General features: G+C 41.6%; 1 protein-coding gene and 1 long non-coding RNA gene across 15 annotated transcripts in view; one reads left to right on the top strand and one right to left on the bottom strand.

The window, feature by feature from the left end:
• Window positions 1-11,850, bottom strand: part of FBXW11 (F-box and WD repeat domain containing 11) — a 126,078-nt gene extending 114,228 nt beyond the window's left edge. For 2 of the 7 annotated variants that reach the window (XM_029942862.1, XM_029942863.1), the window contains exon 1: window positions 11,641-11,850. In XM_029942862.1, coding sequence (XP_029798722.1) covers window positions 11,641-11,685 — 45 coding nt within the window. In that variant the 5' untranslated portion in view covers window positions 11,686-11,850. Of the gene's footprint in view, window positions 1-2,375; window positions 2,538-11,640 lie in introns of all 7 variants that reach the window. The other 5 variants (XM_029942864.1, XM_029942866.1, XM_029942865.1 and 2 more) reach the window with 4 other exon arrangements.
• A 107-nt stretch (window positions 11,851-11,957) lies between these two features.
• The window catches only part of LOC115294830, a 60,489-nt gene continuing 47,971 nt past the window's right edge, over window positions 11,958-24,475 (top strand). For 4 of the 8 annotated variants that reach the window (XR_003910173.1, XR_003910172.1, XR_003910168.1 and 1 more), the window contains exon 1: window positions 12,169-12,297. This is a non-coding gene — a long non-coding RNA (uncharacterized LOC115294830). The other 4 variants (XR_003910171.1, XR_003910166.1, XR_003910169.1 and 1 more) reach the window with 3 other exon arrangements.

Raw genomic sequence — 24,475 nt, 5'->3', positions numbered from 1 at the left:
AAAAAATTTAGTTTTACATTAATCATACCAAAATGCATATATCATTAATAAACTGGAATTCTGGCTTTACGCATCAGTCTTGCATAGCTGTTAATATGTGCCCTTACCTGGAACAAGGAGCTGCTTTGAGCATGTGACCAGATCAGATTTCTAAAAGTTTTAAACCAACGACCTAGGATGAAGGTAAATTCTAAAACTGCACAGGTGGCTATTTAAATGTAAATTTAAATTAAATAAAATTTAAAATTCAGGTCCTCAGTTACAGAGCCACATTTCAAAATAGCCACATGTGACTAGTGACTACAATACTGAAAGGCACAGGCACTGAACATTTTCATTATGGCAGAAAGTTCTACCGGACAGCACTATTTCGGAAGATAACCTCCAACAAACCCTACTGTGAGTCATCTTGGGAAACAGCCTGATGGTATTGGATAGCCACCACAGAACTGAGATCACACCGTTTTCTATACCAAAGGTAAGATGTAGATATTCAACATCGATTTTCCTTTTCCTTCACAGTGATTTCAGTTTTAGCCCTCAGGATGTCCACTCCTCTTTTTATCACTAGATGATGCTCGATACTACAGGCATACAGTACAGACGTTAGAAGCACATGCTCTGAGACCAGACTGCCTGAATTCATACCTCACCTTTGTCTTTTACTAGACGTTATTTAATTATTCTATCCTTTGGCTTCCTTATCAGTAAAGAAATAATGATACCTACCTCATTGGGTTACTAGGAAAATAGAAAGTTGATACATATAAAGTGCTTATTTGGGGCATCTGGGTGGCTGGGTTGGTTAAGCATCCTACTTTGGCTCAGTTCGTGATCTCTCAGTTCATGAGTTCGAGCCCCAGGTTGGGCTCTGTGCTGACAGCTCAGAGGCTGGAGCCTGCTTCAGATTCTGTTTCTCTCTCTGCCCCTCCCCTGCTAGCACTGTGTGTGTGTGTGTGTGTGTGTGTGTGTGTGTGTCTCAAAAACAAAACATTAAAAAAAACCAAATTAAGTACTTATAATTGTGCTCAATACAGAATAAGAGCCCAGTACACATTAACTGCTAGCATTTCTACTACCACCACCACACCACACTCACAGCTCTTCAGACGACAGGTGTGGAAAATGCTCACTTAGGAGAAACATTAGCAGACATAAAGGAATTACAATAAAACAAGGATCACAATGCAAGAGTATCCATCATTGATAAAAAGACATTTTTTAAGATGAAAGGAAATGGATTCTGTAGAGAATATTAAATAACAAAAAAAGACGTGTCTTTAAGAGAGTTACCCAACAATGTCTTATCTGTAAGGCTGACAAACCACAGGTCAAAAGAAGTCCATATAATAAGTTACTGGGCTGTTTAAATAACCAATAAAAACTAAAGAGGAACTGAGAAGATAGAGGTTCGAATTCACTAGACCAAATGACACTTCCCTGTATAAACCAGGCTTTGACATTTAAACGCACAGCCTCTCTTACAGTCCTGAAGCCACCTGTGTGTTCACTTGACAGACTGACTGAAGGTCTTCTAATTTCTTCACCAAGCAGAAAAAGCACCATATATAATTAAAATGCCATGCCCAACAATGAGAAATCATGTATTTTCTGAGTGGAAACCCATCAGAGAAAACCACACCTTTCTCTTACAGATGGGCAATTTGAAAATCCAGAAGTTGAAGTACAATTTTCAGCCAATAGTTGACATGGAGAGAGCCAGAACTCTGGAAACAGAAAGACTCAAGCATACAGCCTGGCTGTGCCATTTACTAGCTGCGAGACCCTGGGCAACTTGAACTTCCTTAATGCTTACGACTCCATTTCACTATCTTAAAATATAAGGTAAAGCATGTGCCAACTGAATAAGAAATATGTGTAAAGAGCCTCCAACAGTGCCTGGCATGTATCAAGAAACATTTGCTAAAGTCAGTAAATATTTCTGAGAAGCCTCTCCAAGGGTCCTGAGACTAAAACACCACTGATATACATGGTAACTACAAAAACTATTTTGACCAGCTATTACATATAAATCATGAGATAATACCTTGAAATTATCATTTGTTTTCCATATTTTATAAAACTATTTCCCAAATTTCCCTTGTTTTCTGTATTCCCTGTTAGACTCTGACTATAAACCATTTGGGCCTACAAAAAAAAAAAAAAACTGCACTTCCTACACTAGAACAGTGTATCTAGTAGCAATTCTGCCACACACACCTTCATTAAGTCACCCCAAACATGAACACTGTATCTAAATACCTAACATTTCTTCCTATCTCTATCAATGGAAAAAAGTAGAGAAATTTTGCTTTTTAAGTATCTTTCAGTGAGTTGAGTTCCATGTAACAAAACAATACAGGGTAATTGCTTACCTGGAAAATATTTTGTACTTCAGATCCACCAATCCAGAATGAATGGGGGTGTTCCCTTTCAGACTAGTCTGAGAAAAGACAGCAGTCAAGCAGCTTCCAAGATTCTTTCCGTTTACTGTATCCAGCTTTCTTCAATAAAATCCCAAACATGCACTTCGGTAACTGTTGAAAGACAGAAAGCAATCCATACACCCACCATGGCACCAGCGGCAAAAGACAGCCACCAAGAATGGAAGGAAGGGTCATTGGAGTGGTGGATCTGAGGCACAGAAAAATTACAACCCCTGAGTCAGCTATTTGGTATAAAACTTCGGCAGCAGCATTCTTCACCTCAGTGCTGACAAAAGGGTAAGAAATTCTATGTGATAAAGAAGGAAACATCCCTAATATTAATTTTTACTCATGATAAATACATGATTTCCAAGGAGAGCAGCGAAAAACTTATTCTATTATCCACATAAATTGTCCCAGACCATACAGCTACAATGAACTTCCTTATCCATTTTCTAAGACAGCTCCTCTAGCATTACAAAAAATGTCAGCCAAAATTAATGATATAGGAAGGCTCAAATATCTCCCAGTAAAGATATTTAGGCACCTAACAAGAAATCTTTTGGTTTCCTACATAGAAGACATCAAATCTACATATTACCCAAATCTTCAAACCTCACCTGAAATACACGACATATTAAAGCACATGGCATAATTTTAAGAATGAACTTCTGGTTCAATGAAGACCAACCACTGACAATGACCAGCCATTGGGTAAACTAAGGAAAATAATAAAAAACCACTAATAAACAATTTACTAAATGACACTTTTAAATGCATAAGCCAAGTCCATGTTATATCAATATTCTACTACTACCATACCAACTTTCCCATGAGACTGCAAATATATAAATAAATTATACAGGAGAGAGAAAAAGGCATTCTACAAGATAACTTAACAATTTTAAAAATCAAATAGTCAAAAGACTATTAATTTACTTGCACATAAATTTTCTACTTCCTCAAAAACCCTACTGCCAAAATGTTCCTGCAGTAGCTATAATACCTACCTTTATTTAAGGGCTACTAATGGGTCAGGCACTTTACATTCATTACTCATATTTAATTCTCAAAAAAGAGAGAGAAGAAATAACTTGCCCATAAGTCCCACATCTACTAAGTGGTGGAGATCATCCCCTTTTTCAGAGAGCACTGTGGCCTGCCAAGTCTAAGAATCAGAAAGGCCATGATTCCTGGGGCAGAAGAAACCAAGGTTTACTCTCAAAGGTCTGGAGTTAAGGTCAGAATGTAGGAGTACGAAAATACAGAAGAGTAAATATTTCAGCCTAGCCAAACTAAAATACAACTGAACCCGTTGAGCCACCCTGAAAGAGCTAATGCTCCATATCTTACCACTTAAAACGGCACTTCTTTAAGAGGCATGCCACCGTAAGGCTCCCAATATTAATAATAAAACACACTATAATGTCGCCAAGTACATCTTTGTGTTCAGCAGCAACGACTGGGTCTGTCACAAAGAATCTCAAATCCCGCTGAAACCAAGAAATTTTAAAATTCCAAGATTTGTCAGTAAACAGTCCACAGGCCATCACTAAAGATGTTCACATTGTAGGCAAAGCAACGGGAGTGACTGAAATACAAGTCTATGGTTAGCTTCACCATAACATAACAATCATAGGAAAATATCCTAATACCCACAACTTAAAAAGAGATCACTTAAGTAGAATCTTAAGCAAAGAATGAGTGCTCAAGCATTTCCCATTAAGTGATATTAGAAGAAGCCTAAGAATCAACTGAAAACCCAATCTTGATAGAAGCAGCGAGTTAGCTAACTGCTAAAAAGAATACACTCTGCTTTTCAAAGTATATCTTACTGCTTTACCCAAAATGCTGAGCAATTATAGCAAAACACAACCACAATCTGACTAATGGACTCCTTTCTGAACCTCTTGAATCATCAAGCCTTTTCCTGTATTACTGTGTTAATTTTCTGCTCTTCCCTTCAAATAAATATTTACTGAATGCCTAATTGTCAGTCCTAATGCTAGAGATACAAAGATTAATAGAAGCAAGACCGAAAGTGTGAAGACTGAGTTCTTCTCTGTCCCTTTCTCTTTGAGTCTCCCAAGAACCAAAATGTATTCTATTATTAGTTCCCAAAGCTGGTTAAGTGTTCTCAATTTAACTCTTAAAAAAATAAAAATTAAAAATGACTCAAGTTCCTTTTTCTCAACAGTAGAGCTCTCACTTAATTTTTCTCCTGTGGATCAGAAACAAGCTATTAGAATGGTTTCCCATATTCATTACATTTATTATATTTACCTCTCTATTCACAGACTTTTTTTTTTCATTTTACATGTTAATATCCCACTGTTTCTACTTCACAGCTTTCCATTCCGTGAAGGTCTTCACTGTTGACTAACCCTGAGAGGGAATTTCCTCAAAATGCTTCCTGCTGACATCATAGAACTCTGCAATCTTTGAATTTTGTTAAAACAATAATATGATCCAGGTTAAAGATATCCTACTGGACTGTCAGGTCCTCCTGGTTCGTCTCTCATTTGCCTACAAAGACAAACTTCCGGTTGGGCAATTGTGATCAGCAGAAACTTAACTGAAGTTAACATGCACATTCTTGACCAACAGGTTTTTTCCCCTTTTGTCAACTAATTCAATGAACAACTATACAACTCAGGTGAAAATCTTGTATAATATTCACTGCTTATTCTGTTAAAGGTCAAAATCATCAGCTTTGCTAGAACCAGAATGAGATCTCAAAAATCCTAATTTCCTCATCAAAATTAAGCCAATCAAACATAAATCACAATGCTCAATGTTAATAGGAACTAATCACCAGTCTCTTTCTACCAGGATACCTAAAGCAGGGCTGGGGTGGGTTCTCTCTGTAGTTCGTGTACAGGCTAATGACATCTGACTGACAGTCCTTAATAATTGTAACACTCCTTTCACTTCCTAAATTTCCAAAATAGTACTGAATCTGTATGATTTCATCATTTCTCCTGAAGAGATACCTCATGAAACATATAGCTAAAGCAACTCAATGTCAGGCCTCTGTAAAACTTCACAAATAAATAAATACATGCACAACTAACCGGGGGGCGGAGGGGCCTAACTTTCTTCACGCTATCTGCCTGGACTGTGCTTCACCAAACTGGGTCCCAGTACTGGTGGAAGGTAGTACAGCAGGCAGTTGCTGAGACAACATTCTGCAAGGTCCTTTCACATATATTTCTCCCATCACCCTCCCAACAACTCAGAGCAAAACCTACATTTTCTTGTTCTAACCAATAATGAAATCATAGCTCAGAAAGGTTAACTTTCTTAAGGTCACACAGCCAGCAAGTAACAAAGCTAAGATAAAACTCTAAAGTCCATGCCCTTGATGCTAAATCATGCTTCCTCAGAATTTACTGTTTGGCAAGTTCACATCAACAGATACACAAGGAATTTGCATTTTCTCAATACTTTGCTCTCAACCACTCTCTGGGACGTATATAAATCTATCGGTTGGTTGTAAAAGTCTGTAAATAATGGTTTTATTGGGTGCCTGTGTAAATAGTAAATAATGGTTTGTGGATGTCTGTGTGCTACTCACCACTCTCCCCTTCTGCCTTACCAGACTTTTTCCTCTGTCAATCTACGCCTTTGTCTTAAAATTATCAAAAAGAAATCTTAAAAAGATTTCACAGCATGAAAAAAAAACCTCACATTAATTTCAATCAATATGCCTATTGCACACCCAAGTGCTAAGTAAGCATTGTGAAGGGTTCAAAAGACAATACACCCTCCAGAAGGGAAATTTGGACATGATCACAAGCTTTTATGATATACAGGAGGGTATGATTAAGTCCTGTAAGAGTTAGGAATACATTATGAGAATTACGGATACAGATGAGAATTACCACACAGACAGACAGCAATAATGCATACCAACGACAACAGGAAAATTCAACTCAACATTTACTGAACATGTACTACTGTAAGAAGGCACTGTGAGGAGTTTATCATTTATTTAATAGGGGACACAAACAAGAAACTATAATACAAGCCTGGAATATGCTATGTGCCACAAGAGAAATACAAAGTGCCAGGATTCATTTATTTCATTTAACAGTGAACATGAGGTAGGCAGTGCTATAAAAACAAAATAGTATCTGCCATCATAATGTCAACTGACATCAAAAGAGGTGGCATCTAAATTGTGTTTTGAGGAGACAGGACTTTCTCAGTACAGGTAAAAGAGAGAATTTCTGAGATCTGATTTAAGCCACTTCGACCAGAGAGCCAACCATTAGGTACCTCCAGTAAATATCAGTAGCCTTCAATACATTGGGGGGGGGGAGGGAGGAAAAAGAAAAAAAAATAGTGTCAGCAGAATCTGAAGAACCCTGGTCTACCGTTTGGCTGAAATACAGAATAAGTGAGGGATGTGAGAACAAAAGCTAGAAGGGAGTCTATGATTGAACCGCTTTCTTTCCCTTAAGTGAAAACACCACCAGGTGGAACCCAGGAACCTGAGAGTGCTAAATTCACAGGATCACAGGATCAAACAGCACTACTGAGGATAGACAGCTGACCCTTGAACAACAAGGGAGAGAGGGGCATTGACCCGCATGTAACAGAAAATCCACATAGAACTGTGGACTCCCCCAAAACTTAACTACTAACAACCTTCTTTTGACTGGAAGCCTTACCAATAACATAAACAGGTGATTACACATATTTTGTATTTCATACATATCATATACTGTATTCTTACATAAAGTAAGCTGAAGAAGATACTAAGGAAATCATTAAAAGAGAAAGTATATTTACAGTACTGTTTAAAAAAAAAAGGAAGGAAGGAAGGAAGGAAGGAAGGAAGGAAGGGAGGGAGGAAGGAAGAAAGCCTTATTTTAAGTGGACCGGCACAGTTCAAACCCATATTGTTCAAGGGTCAAGTGGCTGTAAATGCTGTTCTGTGAACCCAGGGAATGGCCCAGTGATTTTCCCGTGCTAGCTCTCTGTTTTCGGGGTAGAGCAGTCAGGGGCCAGGAGTACCAAGGGTGTGCACAGGATCATGTTTGTCCTTGTCAATTTTGAAGGGACATCTAACTTATTCCAAAATCAAAAAAAGCAAAGATTGATATATTTGAGCCACAGTATCTTGAGGCAGGTAAATGAGTCTATAAATACAGATGCGGTTTATTTCATTCGGACCCTACTTAAACCTTTGTCTATTTAATCTGCATTTAATAAATCAGCACATGGTTAAAGGTAAATGAGGATAAATGATAGTGACCAACTGAGATCCCATTTCTTAAAGCAGTCATTAAAAAACAATCCCACTGGGGCGCCTGGGTGGCTCAGTGGGTTAAAGGGCTGACTTCAGCTCAGGTCCCATCTCACAGTTCCTGGGTTCCAGCCCCGCATCAGGCTCTGTGCTAACAGTTCAGAGCCTAGAGCCTGCTTCAGATTCTGTGTCTCCCTCTCTCTCTGACCCTCCCCAACGCATGCTCTGTTTATCTCTGTCTTAGTAACAAATTTAAAAAAATTAAAAGAAAAAAATAACCTTAAAGAAAAAAAACAATCCCACTTATTCCACTTAAAAAACCAATGGCAAAAAGAAGGGAAAAAAATCCAGAAAGAAAAAAAAAAGAGAAAAATTTCCTAAAACTTCGCTTAGTTTCTTTCATCTCCTTGGACCTGTAGCCTGCCTATACTTCAATACCTCTAAAAAACAGCATTATATCTTACCTTCTTAGGTCCAATATATTTTACCTATTTGACTACATTCAACAAGTAATATAGCCACTTAGAGACAACACAAAAATAAAATAAGTCACTTAAGGTCACTTACCAAAGAGGGGGACCATCCAACAGCTAACAAGAGTATAAACTGCCCATTAATTTGTGCTTGAGGGTGAGGGGTGGTCACGCGCTTACACCCATAGAGGAAGCAGGGTTACCTTTCCTCAACTTTAACATCAGCCTCTGCTATTTTCTAACAGAGAAAATTTACCATCTTTCTCTTCCAATCAGCAGCTCTGTGAGTGCTTTCTAGCAATGACTCCCTGAACATCAACTCCTACTCCTAACTCAAGCATTAATAAACATCATGTGATACATAATGCAGTTTTCATTATTTCCAGTGATATCCACTGCACTGGACATAGCCTGGTAAACTCTGTATATTTCCTACTGGATTACTACTTTTCGACCTCATTAATAAGTAAAGCTGATTTCACCAAAGTCAGAAACAAAGTCCCATAAACTAGGTAAGCACTATAGTCTAATACAAGGCCATGACAGTCATTTGGTGGTTAAATTATTTACCATCAGCAATTATAAATTCAATTGTCTCAATCAAGAGTTTATAGTCTATATTAAAGACTGAACCCTATGAGATAGGTCAGTTGGAGAAGCACTCTTTGTGGATCCGGCCTTAGGCAGACAGATAGGAGTCACAAAGGGAGGAGGTTATATTTTGGAGATTTAACTTTTCGGCTATCACCAGCTTTATTTCTTAGTAAACTTAAAAAAAAAAAAAAGCACAAGGGGAAAAAAAGAAAAGGAATCCAAATCAAAGGAAGTGGGAGGATAAAGATTAAGAAACTGGAGACACCCCAAATGTCTGTTTCCTGTCTTTAATATAGCACTCTTTGGAATATCAAATGAAAGTTCTCTTGTTAACCATTAAGTATCAAACTGGTACAGGCAGCACAATCACAAATATTTGAGTATTGAGGCTGACTCATAAAAATCTAAAAATATTTCATGCTTTAGGCTTTCAGCATACCATCAGTTTAACCCATTCCTTTCTTTCAATCAGGTTATTTTAAAACCAAAGTAAAAAGCATTTTTAACCTACTTCTGGAAACTGTAATCAAAATGCAGTGAATACAGAGAGCCACCTGCAATTAGGTTTTAAGGCATTATCATTCCTACACCGATCCTGGATTTACTAAATCATTTATTAAATACCTGCACTATCCACTACACTAAAATAAATACATACATGTTTATGAAAAGGGCTGCCTAAGAGTCTTAACTGGTATCCCTTTGAGAGAATATCAAAATCCGCATATGAAAAGCCATTTCAAAATTGATTTCTTTGTTAAAATTTGAGAATCCCAGTATATAATGTCCTTGAAAGGCTAAAAGATCTTTTCAGAACACAGACAAGTACAATCATGTATAATCAAAACTTTTTTAAGTTATGAGCATGGGAAACCAACAAATTTAGGCCAGAGATTTTTTTTTTTTTACCATACACTCAGAACTACTAAATGAATAACGCAGTGTTCTTCTAAGTCTTTTGAAAATAAAGACATTTTAGTTCTTTTTTCAATGAATGGAAACGGAAGAACAGCCCATTTCAAAGAGACACCAAGTTACAATTTTTCAATACAAAGTTACTCCTCCAGTTTTAAGTACACGTATTGTATATCCATAAGAATACGTACAGATGTACTATACGTGGAATTCCGGTTAAGATATTTACCCACAAAAACCTACTAAAAAATTTTCAAAATACCAAAGGCTTGACTACGGTAGTCTGATAAATCATACTGAAAAAGGAAAAATTACTTACTAAATGAAAATCAAATAAAAACTCACAAATGACAATATCCTTTAAAAAGCAAGTGCACTTCTGCACACGAGCGCAGAGCAGGAACAACCAACGCTTTTTTTTCTTTTTTCCTTCTAGTTTTAAAGAATACTGGAGAAGTCGAGATCTGTGAATTACTCAGAGGATGGCAAATATGAAGCTGTGTATTTATGCTACTGTACTTCCATTTTTAAACCATGCAGCTCAACTCCCCAGATACCACCATCCACAGAACCATGCAGCTATCCAACAGACTTCCAGTGTCACCATTTATTATTTATAGCATTAAATGGGGGAAGTGGCTCTGATGTCACCGACCCTATCCAGTGGAATCACTGACTCAATAAACATTTTCACACTGGAGAAAATCTGGCTAGGAAAACATTTTGCTGGGTTAAGTATATTCTTTCACCCTTCCTCTTAGCCCCGGGGTAGAGGTTGTTACAGTGTTAGGAGAGATACAAAGAAACTGTCAAGGTTTCCACAGGAAAGAAACCCCGGGGATGTCCGTTTGCTGAGGTTTAAAAGACTTCCTCTTCCTAACTCTCCAAAGCCCAGTTTGATTTCCCCAATGTTCAAACTAGGAGGTAATAGCTGCCATGTTTCTTTTCTTCCACCAAATTATCCACCAAGCACCAAATTCTTCGCTTCTGGTTACCACTCTCTCTAGTCCTGCTTCCTAAAACCCCCTTCTGGCTCCAAGTCCTAAGGCGGAAAGCGGTTGGGGTGTCCGTAGGGCCAAGTAGTCTGGCTTGGCTACCAAAGGTTTCTAACAGAAGAGTAATCGCTTCCCCAGGGGCCTAGGAATCTCTCTCGTTTTGTTGTTGTTGTTTTTTTTTTTTTTTTTAATAAGAAAGAACTGGCGGCAGTGATGAGGACAACCCTCCCCCGCTCCTCCCGGATTTTCCAAAAGCAGCATTGAAAAACATGAAGTTACGGTTTCCCTTTCCTAGGAGATGGAATCCAGAGTACCTGGGGCCTTGCTATGCAAACATCCCTCATCGCGGAGTAGGAAACCCTTTGTCCGAGAAGCCGGACACCACAGGGGCCCGGGAAAGAGGCCCCTTATCCGTCACATCTTCAATCCCCACAGCTCCCCACCTCCACCCCTGTAGGGCCTATCCCCGCATCCACACAGCCCTACGTTGGGGAGAGGGTGCTGAGACCCCTACCAGGACGCGGAGACCCGAGGCCCTGACCTATCTCCTCCTCACCCCCCTCCCACCACCGTCTCACTCGGCCAAAGTGGGGCTTGCAAGAGCGGTGCAGGCCTGGGCCGGAGAAATAGAGAGGAAAAAAATTCCCTTCTAAGAGAAGGAGAATGAGATGCTAGGGCGAGTGTGTGAGCTAAGGCCACAGCAGAAGCGAGCGAGGGTCCTTCATGAGATGGGCCCGGATATAGGACATAGGGAGGAAGGAGAACCGAGAAGCATGGAGGGGGCCGGGCCAGGTCCGGCCTGAGATCTCGAGGGTTCCGGAGGAACCGCGCCGGCCCAGAGGCCAGGGAAGGCGGGGGGTGGGGGGAGGCCAGGTCGGGGCCGAGGCGGCGGGGAAGGGCCGGGGCCGGCCTCGCGCCGGACGCTGAGGTGGGCAGGCCCGCCCGGGGCCGGACGGAAGAACGGTCCAGCGGGCCGCACTCACCATGAGCTCGATGGTCTTGTCCTCAATCACCGAGTCGGGCTCCATGGCGGCCCCGGCGGCCCCGCCTCGCTCTCCCCGCGCAGCAGCGAACGGCCCGGGCGGAGGAGGCGACGGCGGAGGCGGCAGAGGCGGAGGCGGCTATCGTACCCACTCTAGCTGCCAGCCCGCCCGGGCCGCCGGCAGCTCCGCCCTCCCCCTCGGCGAACGCAATACGCAGACCGAGGACTACAGCTCCCAGCAGGCGCCGGGGACCCCGTAGAGCGTTGTGGGAACGAGAAGCCAACACCAGCTTAATCTCTCTTGTCACCTCGAAGCTGAATTCGGACCCGAAAGTAGCACTGGACTGTGAATGTGGGACGTGCAAACCTATAGATTGAACGGCTCCCTCAAAATAGGGCCTCGGGAACGCCAGGACTACATGTCCCAGAAAGCCCTCGCGCGGATTCTCCTTCCGGCTAGCTCCTCCTGACTTCCTGGCAGCCCCAGGCGCTTCTGACCGGGACGGAAACTCCGAGGTAACTCTTCACTCTTCAGAAATCCTGCGTGCGGACCGATTTCCGTACATGCGCACTCGACGCCGCAGTGCCCACTAGACGTCTAGGTAGCGGCGAGGCTGGTTGGCGAGCGACTGGTGGTAGGGACAGATGTTGGAGACAGGTGGGTTCTTGGTGCGTTAGGAAGACTTGGGGCTCAGGTGTGGGAGGGGGCCAGCCAGCGAATCAATTTCGGTCAAGGGAGGAGGCACTATGGGCATCCCAGGAGTGAGAGGTTTGGAAATTGACTTGGGGAAAGTGGGTTCATGGAGATGAACTATTGGTGCTTCCTCTATGCACTACGAGCTGGGAAGAGCAGAGAAATGAAAGGGAACCTCTGCGTATTGAGCCCCTCTTTGTCATTCGTTCAGAAAATATTTTATTTTTTAAACTTCAGCCTCTATCGGGAACCAGTCTAGGCACTGGAAATCAGCTCCGAACATTACAAAGAAGGATTCTGTGATCATGGAGCTTAATTCTAGTGGTGGGAAAACAGACATTAACCAAGAGTGGACGCTAAGTAGAACCACTGCTGGAGACTCATTCGTGAATTCTGCCTTCATCCCTGTCAGGTCTGTCAGTGCTCGCTAACCAAAGACCGCTAGGGACACACTGATTGAACAAGTTGGGTTTGTTACTGGTTGCAGTAAGGGAAAATATCCACCATGAAAAAGCCTAAGAGTTGTTAGGTGATTTGGGAGAGGGTTTAAGGAAGTGGGGCTTTACTCTGGATCAGTTGCTGTCAGGAAGTGGGGGTAATTCTGTGATTGGGCATCTCAGTCATGTCTAGATTGAGGTTTGAAGCTGTAATTGGTAAAGAAGCAGAAACCCCCTCATTAGGCAGGATGGGGGATGTTTGGTCGTTTTTTGTGGTTTGGATAATGTTCGTGTTTTATCTGCATTCAAATGCAATTAAGGAGTGATCTTGTCTTTGTCTTGATCTATCCATGGTCAGAGAATAGCCTCATCTGATGTGTACTTTCTGTGAATGTATGTTCAACAGGAGAGCCCAAGGTCTACATAAGAGGGCTATCTGTCGTCTAGTAACACTACAACCTGTCAGACACTGCTTTTCTTTCTCTAGTGTTTTGCATTCTCTGTACCTGTAAAGTGAGGGGACTTGATGACCTAGAAATCTTTCCATTTCTAAGGCTGAAGTTATTACAGTAATTTGTATGCATGCAGGACACAGTGTAACTTACACGCTTTCAGAGCCCTTATCTGGTGCTTTCCACCAAAGGAATTAAAAGCAGTAGGAAAAAAGAGCCCAGAATTAGAAAGTTACTGCCACTAACTTGCTGTCTGAATTTAACTAGGACCCTTCCCTTGTTTATGCCTTGGGACATTCATTAGTAAAGTCAGGAGTTAGGATAAATGACATCTGTTTCACTTACCTTTTGTATCATAATAAGCCACCCCCAAAACTTAGTTAACTTACAATAACAGTGGTTTCTTTTTACAACTCTGTGGGTCACCTTGACTCAGCTGGACCCACTTGGTTACTAATAGGAGTGCAATCAGCTGAGAGCTCATCAAAATAGGTTCTCATCCTCTAGGGCCTGTCTTCTCCACCTGGTGTCTTATCATTCAAACTTCTACATGCCAACTAGTTTCCACGAAGACAAGCCCCAAAGCCCCAAGAGCAAATGATTATCAAGCCTTCAGTTTCACCACAGTTGCTCATGTCCCATTGGCCAAAACAGGTCACACAGCGAAACTCAAGAGAGAATGTGGAAAGGGACCATGCAAGCTAGTGAGTACAGAGAATCATGGTTCATTAGGGACTACCAGTGTAACGCCAAGCAGGACCTCTAAGTTCCCAGCATTTGCCACAGGTCTTAGCACTTAGGGTAGGAGTCACAAGCTGTAGCATATTTATTGTTTTAAAATTTGACATTTTCACCAAGTCTGAATTTCCATCTTCTCTTGAAATATTAGAGAATCTGGCTGTATTGGATATACCTGGCAACAATATGCAATAGTTAAGTAGCAACTAACTTCTTTATCGGAAGCATGTGCTCTGTAGATTTCCACTGTCATCATTGCTCCCTCTTGCCTTATATCTGCATGCTCTACTCATTTAAATTGTGTGCCTAACCCATAGAGATATTTGAGTTTGCAGCCCTTGGTGTTAGAACTGTAATGGAGATGACTCAAGGTTTCTTATCTCTTTATTAAAACCCTATCCCACTGTAAGAGGAAAAAATACTATGGGGTCAAATTCCAGGAGCTCAATGGATTTTAAAAGTCTTGTATTGATAGAAGCCTTACCCAAGCTATATGAGAGACAAGCTGAGCCAAGACTTACCGCTTTAGTCAAACAAGAACTCAGGTTCTCAGGTATTTTTATTGCTTCAGGCTTGAAGCCAGCTGGTGATTACATATGGTCGTCAATAAAGGCAGAAGACCTTGAGGCATATTTCAGTTTTTCAGATAGCTCTGCTTTGGAGTTTACAAGACCTGCTAACAAAGTGGTCAGGTCCATGACCTCTTAACCAAAACCCTGAGGTCTGAAAGGTCTTCAGAATTCAAAAGTGTTTAGATTGTATGAAGACAGTTCGGTATACATGCTGTATGTATAATATAACACACCTAGTGGGGTCTAGGACAGCACTTCATAATTAAATACATTCATTTTGTGCAGCAGAACATATGTGTACCTGTTATCAATTAATAGCCCCGCAGTTCCAAATCCATTCTTCTTTTACATACTTTGAAACACTGGAGTGAGTCCCTCTGAATGTTTCTCCTCTCCTCTGCCTGCTGGCACCACATTTAACGTTGTCAATAGAGAGCCCTAGAGGAACACAGCAAATGGAGGATCGCCTCTTCCTAATTGCAGTCTACTTTTTTTCCCTTCTTGCTTTTGTGGTATACTACAGCAGATGGTTTGCAGAACCATCTCCAAACCACCCCTTCAACACATGCACACACACAGGTGGCTGGGACATTCAGAGGGTGGCTTCCCAGTGTATTCAGTGACAACCTCAGTGAGCAGTTTCCTGCTCGCCAGCCCTAACCCGTAGCACTTCAGCAAACATCACTGTCCAGTGGTGTCATAACTAACCTTCTCCCCAGCAAGGTCTGAATCTCCGCCTAGCCGTGAGGGTGGAAGGGCTCTTCGACAAGCTTCTTCCTTGGATGCCGTGCCTCAGCTCTAAACGTAATGGTTGCTCTGTGTTCTTTAGAGTTGTCTTTGCCCTTTGGTACTTAATGCCCTATGAGTTGATAGTTCTTTCTGCTTTTTGGGGATTTTTTGTTGTTGTTTTTTAGATTCCACATATAAGTGAAATCATCTGGTACTTGTCTTTTTCTGTCTGACTTATTTCACCTAGCATAATACCCTCTAGGTCCATCAGTGCTGTCCCAAATGGCAAGATCTCACTCTATTCTGTGGTGGTTTAATATTCAATTGTGTATGTACGCCACATCTTCTTTTAACACTATCAATGGACTTGTAGGTCGCTTCCATATTTTGGCTTTGTAAATGCTACAGTAACATAGGGGCGCATGTATCTTTTCAGTTAGTATTTTCATTTTCCTTGGGTAAATAATAGTGGAGCACTGGATCGTATGATATTTCTATTTTTAATTTAATGCTGTTTTGGCTGCACCAATTTATATTCCCATTAACAGTGAACAAGGGTTCCTTTTTTCTCCATGTACTCAGCAACACTTGTCATTTCTTCTTCTTTTTTTATTTTTTAATTTCTGTCCTTGATGGAATGTATTAAATAAGCAAACACCCCAACAAGGAAAATCATTTCTTCTTTTTGATACTAGTCATTCTGACATGCGTTAAGATGATATCTCATTGTGGTTTTGACTTGCATTTCCGTGATGATTAATGATGTTGAGCATCTTTTCACGGGTTCGTTGGCCATCTGTGTGTCTTCTGTGGATAAAATATCTGTTCAGGTCATCTGCCCATTTTTTAATCAAATGTTTTTGGTGTTGAGTTGCTTAAGTTATTTCTATAGTTTGGATATTAACCCCTTATTGGATATATCATTCGCAAACATCTATTCAGTATGTTACCTTTTCGTTTTGTTTTGATACAAAAGCTTTTTATTTTAGTGTAGTCCTAATAATTGTATTTTTATTTTTGGTTCCTTTGCCTGAGGGGGCATATCTAGAAAAACATTGGTAAGGCTGATGTCAAAGAAGTTACTGCCTATATTTTCTTCTAGAAGTTTTATCACTTCAGGTCTCACGTCCAGGTCTTTAATCCATCTGGAGTTTATTTTTGTATATGGTGTAAGAGTGTGGTCCAGTTCCATTCTTTAGCGTGTTGCGGCCGAGTTTTTCCAATACCATTTATTGGCGAATGTCTTTTCCCCATTGTATATTCTTGCCTCTTTTGTCATAGGCTAATTGGCCATGTAAATGTGGGCTTTTATCTTGTCTCCCTATTCTGATTCATTGATCTATATGTCTTTTTATGTCAGTACCATACTGTTTCAACTATTAAAGCTTTATGGTATAATAATTCTTTATGAAATTTTCCCAAAAAAGAATATGGCAGATGTGAGGGTGTGTGACTTTCAAAACTAGATCATGAGGTGTTGTGGCTTCCTCCCAGCTCTCTCTACTCTAAGAGAAGCCAGCGGCCATGTCACGAGGACACTCAAGCAGCCCTACGGAGATGTCCACATGGTAAGGAACTGAGGCCATGTGCCAGCAACCAACACTGACTTGCCAGGCCTGTGAGTGGGCCACTTTAGAAATGGCTCCTCTTGCCACAGTCAGTCCTTCAGATGTCTGGTAGCCCCATTCAACATCTTGATCTCATGAGAGACTCTAAGCCAGAACCATCTGTGGATCCTTGAGCCATAGAGATTTAAGAGATAATGTTTGTTATTTTTTTAGGTTTATTTATTTATTTTTGAGAGAGAGAGCATGAGCAGGAGATGAGAAGAGATAGAAGGAGGCAGAGAATTCCAAACAGGCTCTGTGCTGTTAGCATGAGCCTGACACAGGGCTTAAACTCACAAACTACGAGATCATGAGCTGAGCGGAAATCAGGAGTCAGACGTTTAACCTACTGAGCCACCCAGGTACCTCAGTAATGTTTATTTTAAGCAGCTACATTTTGAGTTAATTTGCTACACAGCAATAGATAACTAATAGAGATGCAAAAGAGAGTGTGTGTGCTAATTCAAAGTATTGGATTCCAGGAGTTCTCTCTCTCTCTTTTTTTAATGTCTTATTTATTTTTGAGAGAGAGAGAGACAGCATGAGCAGGGGAGGGTCAGAGAGAGAGACACACACAGAATCAGAAGACAGGCTTCAGGCTCTGAGCTGCCAGCACAGACCCTGATGCGGGGCCCAAACCCACAAATTGCGAGATCGTGACCTGGGCCCAAGCCAGACGTTCAGCCGACTGAGCCACCCAGGCGCCCCCCATGAGTTCTCTTTTAATCAAGGCACCATAATCCCTTGGGGATGGTTTTGTGTCTTTCCTTTTCTTATGAATACCATTGAAGATAAAGAGTGGCATTTTAAAATGGCATATTTTGACCTGTGATGGTTTTTTTTAATTCAGATACATTGTTCTATTCCTTTAAGTTTATTTTTTTCTATTAAGTAAACTCTATGCCCAACATGGGGCTCAAACTCACAACCCCAAGATCAAGAGTCACATGCTCCACCGACTGAGCCAGCCACATGCCCTCCCCTTTTTAAAATATTATTTTGTATTTTTATTTTTTTAAGTAATTTTTTCATTCAGTGTGGGTGAAGAGTCACATGCTCTACCAACTGAGCCAGCCATGCACCCTACACTGAAATTTTGACTTAATTCATTTCCAACTAAAGTCAAAGAATGCAGGTTTTTTTTTTTAATCTGGAGAGATTTTTTAAAGTTTATTTACAGAGAGAGAAAGAGAAAGCACACATGGTGGGGGCGCAGAGAGAGAAGGGGAGAGAGAATCTCAAGCAGGCTCCTCGCTGTAGGCACAAAGCCCAAGCAGGCCCCTCGCTGTAGGCTCAATCCCACAGACCAGGACATTGAAACCAAGAGTTGGAAGTTCAAACTTCTGAGACACCCAGCTGCCCCAAAGAATACAGTTTTCTTAAGAGAAAATCTTGTGAAACTCTGGGAAAGAGGCATTAAGAAGTATTAATGATAGCAGCCGCCAGGGTACCTGGGTGGCTCAGTCAGTTAAGCATCCATCCAAATTTGGCTCAGGGATGTGAGGGCGATCTGGCTGCAACATTTGTCACCCCATTGATTGCCAGGGTTGACTCAGCTGATCTGGCTGGCTAGGCGGGTGTCCCGTTCCTCCCTCACCGCTCCATGTGCATCCCTCCCGAAGCTGCGTGCTCGGTCAAAGAGGACGACCATCCCCGATAGAGGAGGACCGTTCTTCATTCAAGGGTATATGTGTAGCTGCGCTCCCCTGCTAGAACCTCCAAACAAGCTCTCAAGGTCCAAATTTGGCTCAGGTCATGGTCTCGCATTTCGTGAGTTTGAGCCCCACGTCAGGCTCTGTGCTGACATCTCAGAGCCTGGAGCCTGCTTCAGATTCTGTCTCCCTCTCTCTGCCCCTCCCCTGCTCTCACTCTGTCTTTCTGTCTCTCTCAAATATAAATAAACATTAAAAAAATTTTTTAAATAGCAGCAGCCTGTTTATCCATATGATTAGGCTCCATGCCTTATCCATCTATCTATAGAATTAAAAACAAGGTAGTTATCATAAACTGCATATTAACACATTTACTGAACTGAAAAACAAAGCCAGACTTTATCTGGCAGTCTTTTTGGCTGACTGGCTTGGTAGTATAGACTAATTTTGTCAGTAATAGATGTTAGATGAATTATATTTTTAGTTTTATAGTTTTAGGAAAATACATTTAAAGCACATAAATAGAAACATTTCACCAATTAAGTTATTGACAGACATGTATGGAAATAATATTCGTGCTTTCCCAACACTTTTTATTTATTTATTTTTTAAATGTTTATTTTGAGAGAGACAGAGCATGAAGAGGTGAGGGACAGAGAGAGAGGGAGACTCAGAATCCGAAGCAGGCTACAGGCTGTAAGCAGTCAGCACAGAGCCCGATGCAGGGTTTGAACCCACAAATTGTGAGATTATGACCTGAGCCAAAGTCAGATACTTAACCGACTGAGGTAGCCAGGTGCTCTTCCCAACTCTTTCTAAATTTATCAGGTTATATAAGATACCTCCCAGTGAAAGAGTAAAGAAAGGTTGTATTAGAATAGAATACACTATACCACAGTAGTGAATTAACCCTGTGTATCAGTCCAATCAGTCAGAGAAGCAGGACCACTCAGTGCATTAATGGATTTTTTACAAGGAGTTGACCTTAAATAATTGTTAAATCTAATTAAGCAATCTCTGTAAGCCCATTGTCTTCACTGTCAACACTGGATCTAAAGTCAATGGGGCTGGCAGTCACGAATGGAAGGCAGATATAAAATGGGGAAGAACTTGCATAAGCCAAACTGGAGCCCCAGGGGATGGACTGAAACCCATCACTTCTTATTTCCTCTTACCTTGGTGGTGTGGCTGTCCTGCAGAGGCTGGAGCCCTTTGTCACATTGCTGAACACACAGTTGTGGCCCCAGACTCCCACAATCTAAAGGAAGCTGAAAGGGAACATGGAGTGATCTTAGACCCAGCCACTCCTCACACCAAGGACCCAAGGACGTAAGTGAGCAGATCAATGACAGTGTGTATGGGCTACAAAATAACTTCAGTTTTACTTCTACTCTTTCAGTCCCCCATAGGAACCTGTCTTGTGGCCCACCCTAATCAGAAACACAGTGGAACAAAATTCAGGGAAATGTTACTCAGCCTAGCCAAGTTGACATTTTACTGAGTTTCCACACCCTGGGAACATAATTTCTTAACATATATATATTTTGTTCATTCAAAGTCCAAAGGGTACAGCTAGCCTTCTATCTTATAGTTACCCCATCTGGAATTCATGGTCTCCCATATTGTTTGGACAGAGGAGAGGGCCACCAGCTATAACTGCCTTATCTCAGAAGCACATCATTCTTGCTCACTGTTCATTGGTCAGCACCTAGTCACATTGGCCCTAAGAAGCTGCAAGAGAGACTAAACAATGTACTCTCCCTGCACGCTTAGAAACAAGGAAATGAAGTAGAATGTGGTGAGTACACAGAATTGTTTCTGCTCCACAGGTATAATTAATGATTATTTTGTAAATCTTGATAACGACTTTTAGGTATGCTTTCTGGAAACTGAGACAGTGAATTTCTCTAGTAACTGTATAAAAAAATGTTTTTACTAAGATGATTTCTAAAACTTTGCTCTCACCAAAATTGATGATTAAGTTAAGTTTTGATGATAATTTAAAATAATTTTGTGGGGCACTTACGTGGTTCAGTCAGTTAAGCATCTGACTTTGGCTCAGCTGGTGATCTCGTGGTTTGTGAGTCCAAGCCCCACATCAGCTCACTGCCATCAGCATGGAGCCCACTTTGGATCCTCAGATACTCTGTCCCCTCTCTTTGCCCCTTTCCTGCTCACACTGTCTTGTCTCTCAAAAAAAAATAATAATTTGCTGACTGCTCACTATGTAATTTCTGACACAATAACTTTGAAGGAATCCAAAGAAGTTGCATAATAGTGCTATAAGACAGTTTTCATTTTTATATAAACAAGTCTTTTAAGTACTAATATCTATAAAAATGTGAGCTAAAAATAAATTTGAGGGGCACCTGGGTGGCTCAGTAGGTTAAGCATTTGACTTTGGATTTCAGCTCAGGTCGTGATATGGTTCATGAGATCATGCCCCACGTCAGGCTCCATGCTAACCACCAGGAGCCTGCTTGGGATTCTCTCTCTGCCTCTCCCTGCCCACACGCTGTCTCTCTCTCAAAATAAATAAAAATAAACTAAAAAATAAATAAGTAAAAATTTGATGCTGAATCCTCTTGTTCTAGCAGTGAGTAATATTTGTGCATGGATATGCAAACTATTTTTTAAGTTATTGGTTGATTTAAAGATGTAGTTCTAATAAAGTTCTGTTTATGTTTAATCATTGTTCATCAAAATGCTAATGTACTTAACTGTTTGACCACTTTTGCATTTAATAAATTAATTTGCATATTAAATTGCATTTAATAACAATTACAATGATTTTAAGTTATTTATTATTTTGAGAGGGAGAAAGTGTGCTCGAGCACAAGCCAAGGAGGGCCAGAGAGAGAGGAGAGACAGAATCCTAAGCAGGCCCCACACCAGCAGCCCAGAGCCCTACGTGGGGCCTGCTCTCATGAACGAAGAGATCATGACCTGAGCCAAAACCAGGAGTTGGAGATTTAACTGACTGAGCCACTCAGGTGCCACTATAGTAAAAAGCAGAAAGCTTTCTTACTAACATTCCAAGCCTGTGATCACCAAAAATGAAAATTATAACAACATACAGAAGAAAAGTAGGATAAGGTGAGAAATAAGATTTTCAAATCTAGGGGAGCCTGGGTGGCTCATTGGTTAAGTGGCCGACTTTGACTCAGGTCATGATCTCCCAGTTGTGAGTTCAAGCCCCGAATGAGGCTCTGTGCTGACAGTTCAGAGCCTGGAGCCTGCTTCCAATTCTGTGTGTCCCTCTCTCTCTGCCCTTCCCCTGCTCTTTCTCTGTCTCTTTCAAAAATAAATAAATGTTAAAAAAAAAAAAAAGACTTTCACATCTAAAACTTGGTGGGGAAATGGAATGGAGATATGAATTCAAGGAGGAAAAAAAGGATACAAAATTTCCACCTACTAAAAGAACAGCTTGTTCATGTACATTTAAAAGGATGATGGTATGAAATTACTATATATTTAAATTTCACTCAGAAGAGTAATGGAACAGTTTTATTTTTAAATGCCAATATTTACAATACACTAAAAACCATATTCTTCTCAACTATTTAAATTTATGCCGAAAAAAATTAGATATTTTAAGAAATGAGTAATTGGGGCGCCTGGATGGCTCAGTTGGCTAAGCATCCGACTTCAGCTCAGGTCATGATCTCACAGTCTGTGGGTTGGAGCCCCGTGTCGGGCTCTGTGCTGACAGCTTAGAGCCTGGAGCCTGCTTCAGATTCTGCGTCTCCTTCTCTCTCTGCCCCTCCTCCCCTTGCACTCTGTCTCTGTCTCTCTCTCTCTCTCAAAAGTAAATAAAAAAAAATTTTTTTACAAAAAAAAAGAAAGAAATTATATAATGTTTCAAAATTTACAAGAGGAAAAAAAAAGTCAAAGATACTCTAGGTCAGTATGGTGACTGCAGAAAGGGCCTTGGTCTCCTGAGTGCCAGACTCTCAGGTCTAGGATCTTGAACAAGACTAGACATTTGGCAAGAAGTCTTTGATGTCGATGTGAGAGAATTGGGTTTAGAAAATACTACCCTTCAATAATAGCCAAGGGCATACGGGTGAAAATCAGTAGCCAGTCTGTGTGTCCCACTCCTCACTCCCGAGGTGTAGCTCCATGGCTCGCCCCTCCCCGAAGCGCTGAAGGATGTTCCCAGACCAACTGCAGTACACCTTTCCGACCTCATTTCCCACTGTGCTTGCCCCCACCTCCTATTCTAGCTCTCATAACTTCATGCCTTCATGTTTGCAGGTCCCTCTTTCTGACAGTTCTCCCATCTCCCAGAGGATGAGACCTGCTTGCAGGAGGAGTATAAAATGAGGGGCAATAAGGGGTGTTGCTGTGCGTTAGTCAGCAATTTAGTGTGAACTTTTTTTTTTTCCAGAACCTATCCCAGGCCCTTCTATAGGCCCTGAGCAACTTGGAGGGTTCCAAGTATTGAGAAATTTATCCTGAGTTCTGAGGAAACCAAGTGGCAGAGAACAGGTAAAGAGGAAGGAAGTTATGTAGGGATTTCTTGATAAACTAGCTTCTAGCTGTTAGAACACAGACTTTCTAAGACTACGGTTTCCGGTGTTCAACCCAATGAGTTTTGTGCTCGTGTATTCAAGTAGGGTATCTTGTTGAAGGTCTTACTCTCTTCCCTCCCACCTGAACGGGAGTGTTGTTTCCTCTGTGCTGAAGGAGCTTTGTAACCAGTAGGGGCTCAGAATTCCCAAAGTATATGCTTGAGGAGGCTTACCTATGTAACAGGATGTGAAAATGGAGCTCTTTCTGTGGAGTTTCACTGTGGCCTCAAGCTTGAGAAGAGGTGCCATTTTAATGCAGTCTTAGATGAAGTTTGGAAGGCCTATGGAGAAGGTTGTCCAGAAACCATTTCTGCCAGCTAATCAGCCCATCCCCCGACTTTGAGGGTGTACTAGAGAGACTTGGAGACTGATCAGCTAAATGGAAGAGCATTGACAGAATTCTTCCCTCCCAGTACTGCCCAAGTGCACCACAGGGGCCTGCAGGGACCACTCAGATACCGAAATGTGTCCCCTAGAGTTTGGAGACATGGGCACTGGTACCTCATTCTTGTCTGCAAAAGCGAGTATGCGGACAGGCCAAAGACTGAGTGGGAACAGCCCTCTTTTCACAGAGAGAAAATACCTGTTTCTGGAAGGGCCTGCGTTTCCAGAATTCTGAGGGGCAAACATGCATGCTTGCAGGGGCCAGCTGGGGATTCCACAAAGAGATGGTCTTGAAGTGGTTGCTGACTGGAGCACCTGAGTAGTTCAGTCGGTAAAGTGTCTGACTCCTGATTTTAGCTCAGGTCATGATCTCACAGGTCGTGAACTCAAGCCCCGTTGGGCTCTGTGCTGCCAGCACAGAGCCTGCTTGGGATTCTCTCTCTCTCATTCTCTGCCCCTCCCCGACTCAATCTCTATCTCTTAAAATAAAAATAAACTTTAAAAAAAAAAGAAATTGTTACTGACCAGGAGAGCCATCTGGAGGGGGAAGGTGATTCCTACAGTTGTACCTTATGATGGATGCAATAGAGGAAGGAGAGATTAAGAGGGGAGGAAGGTTTCAGGCAGCAGCTAGTCACAGGAGGTAACTCTTATCTGGGATTAATAGGAACCCTGAAAGTACCCCATGAGAAAAGATGCCAGCCTTTGACATGAAATATTTAGGGGATAGAGGTGCCAGATTGTAACTGGGCAAATCAAGACATTTTCTCCCTTGCCTCAGGTTGGGTTCCCCAGAAGCAGATCCTGAGAGGATACTGGACAAGAGCTTTATTAAGAAGTACTCTCAGGAGGGGCGCCTGGGAGGCCAGTCGGTTAAGCATCCAACTTCAGCTCAGGTCATGATCTCGTGGTTCATGAGTTCGAGCCCCATGCCAGACTCTGTGTTGACAGCCCAGAGTCTGGAGCCTGGTTTGGATTCTGTGTCTCCCTCTCTCCC

The sequence above is a fragment of the Suricata suricatta genome, chromosome 6 (genome assembly GCF_006229205.1).
Source record: "Suricata suricatta isolate VVHF042 chromosome 6, meerkat_22Aug2017_6uvM2_HiC, whole genome shotgun sequence".
Lineage (NCBI taxonomy): Eukaryota > Metazoa > Chordata > Mammalia > Carnivora > Herpestidae > Suricata > Suricata suricatta.
The sequence above is the reverse complement of the archived record's forward strand: the minus strand, read 5'-3'. Positions and strand labels throughout refer to the sequence as shown.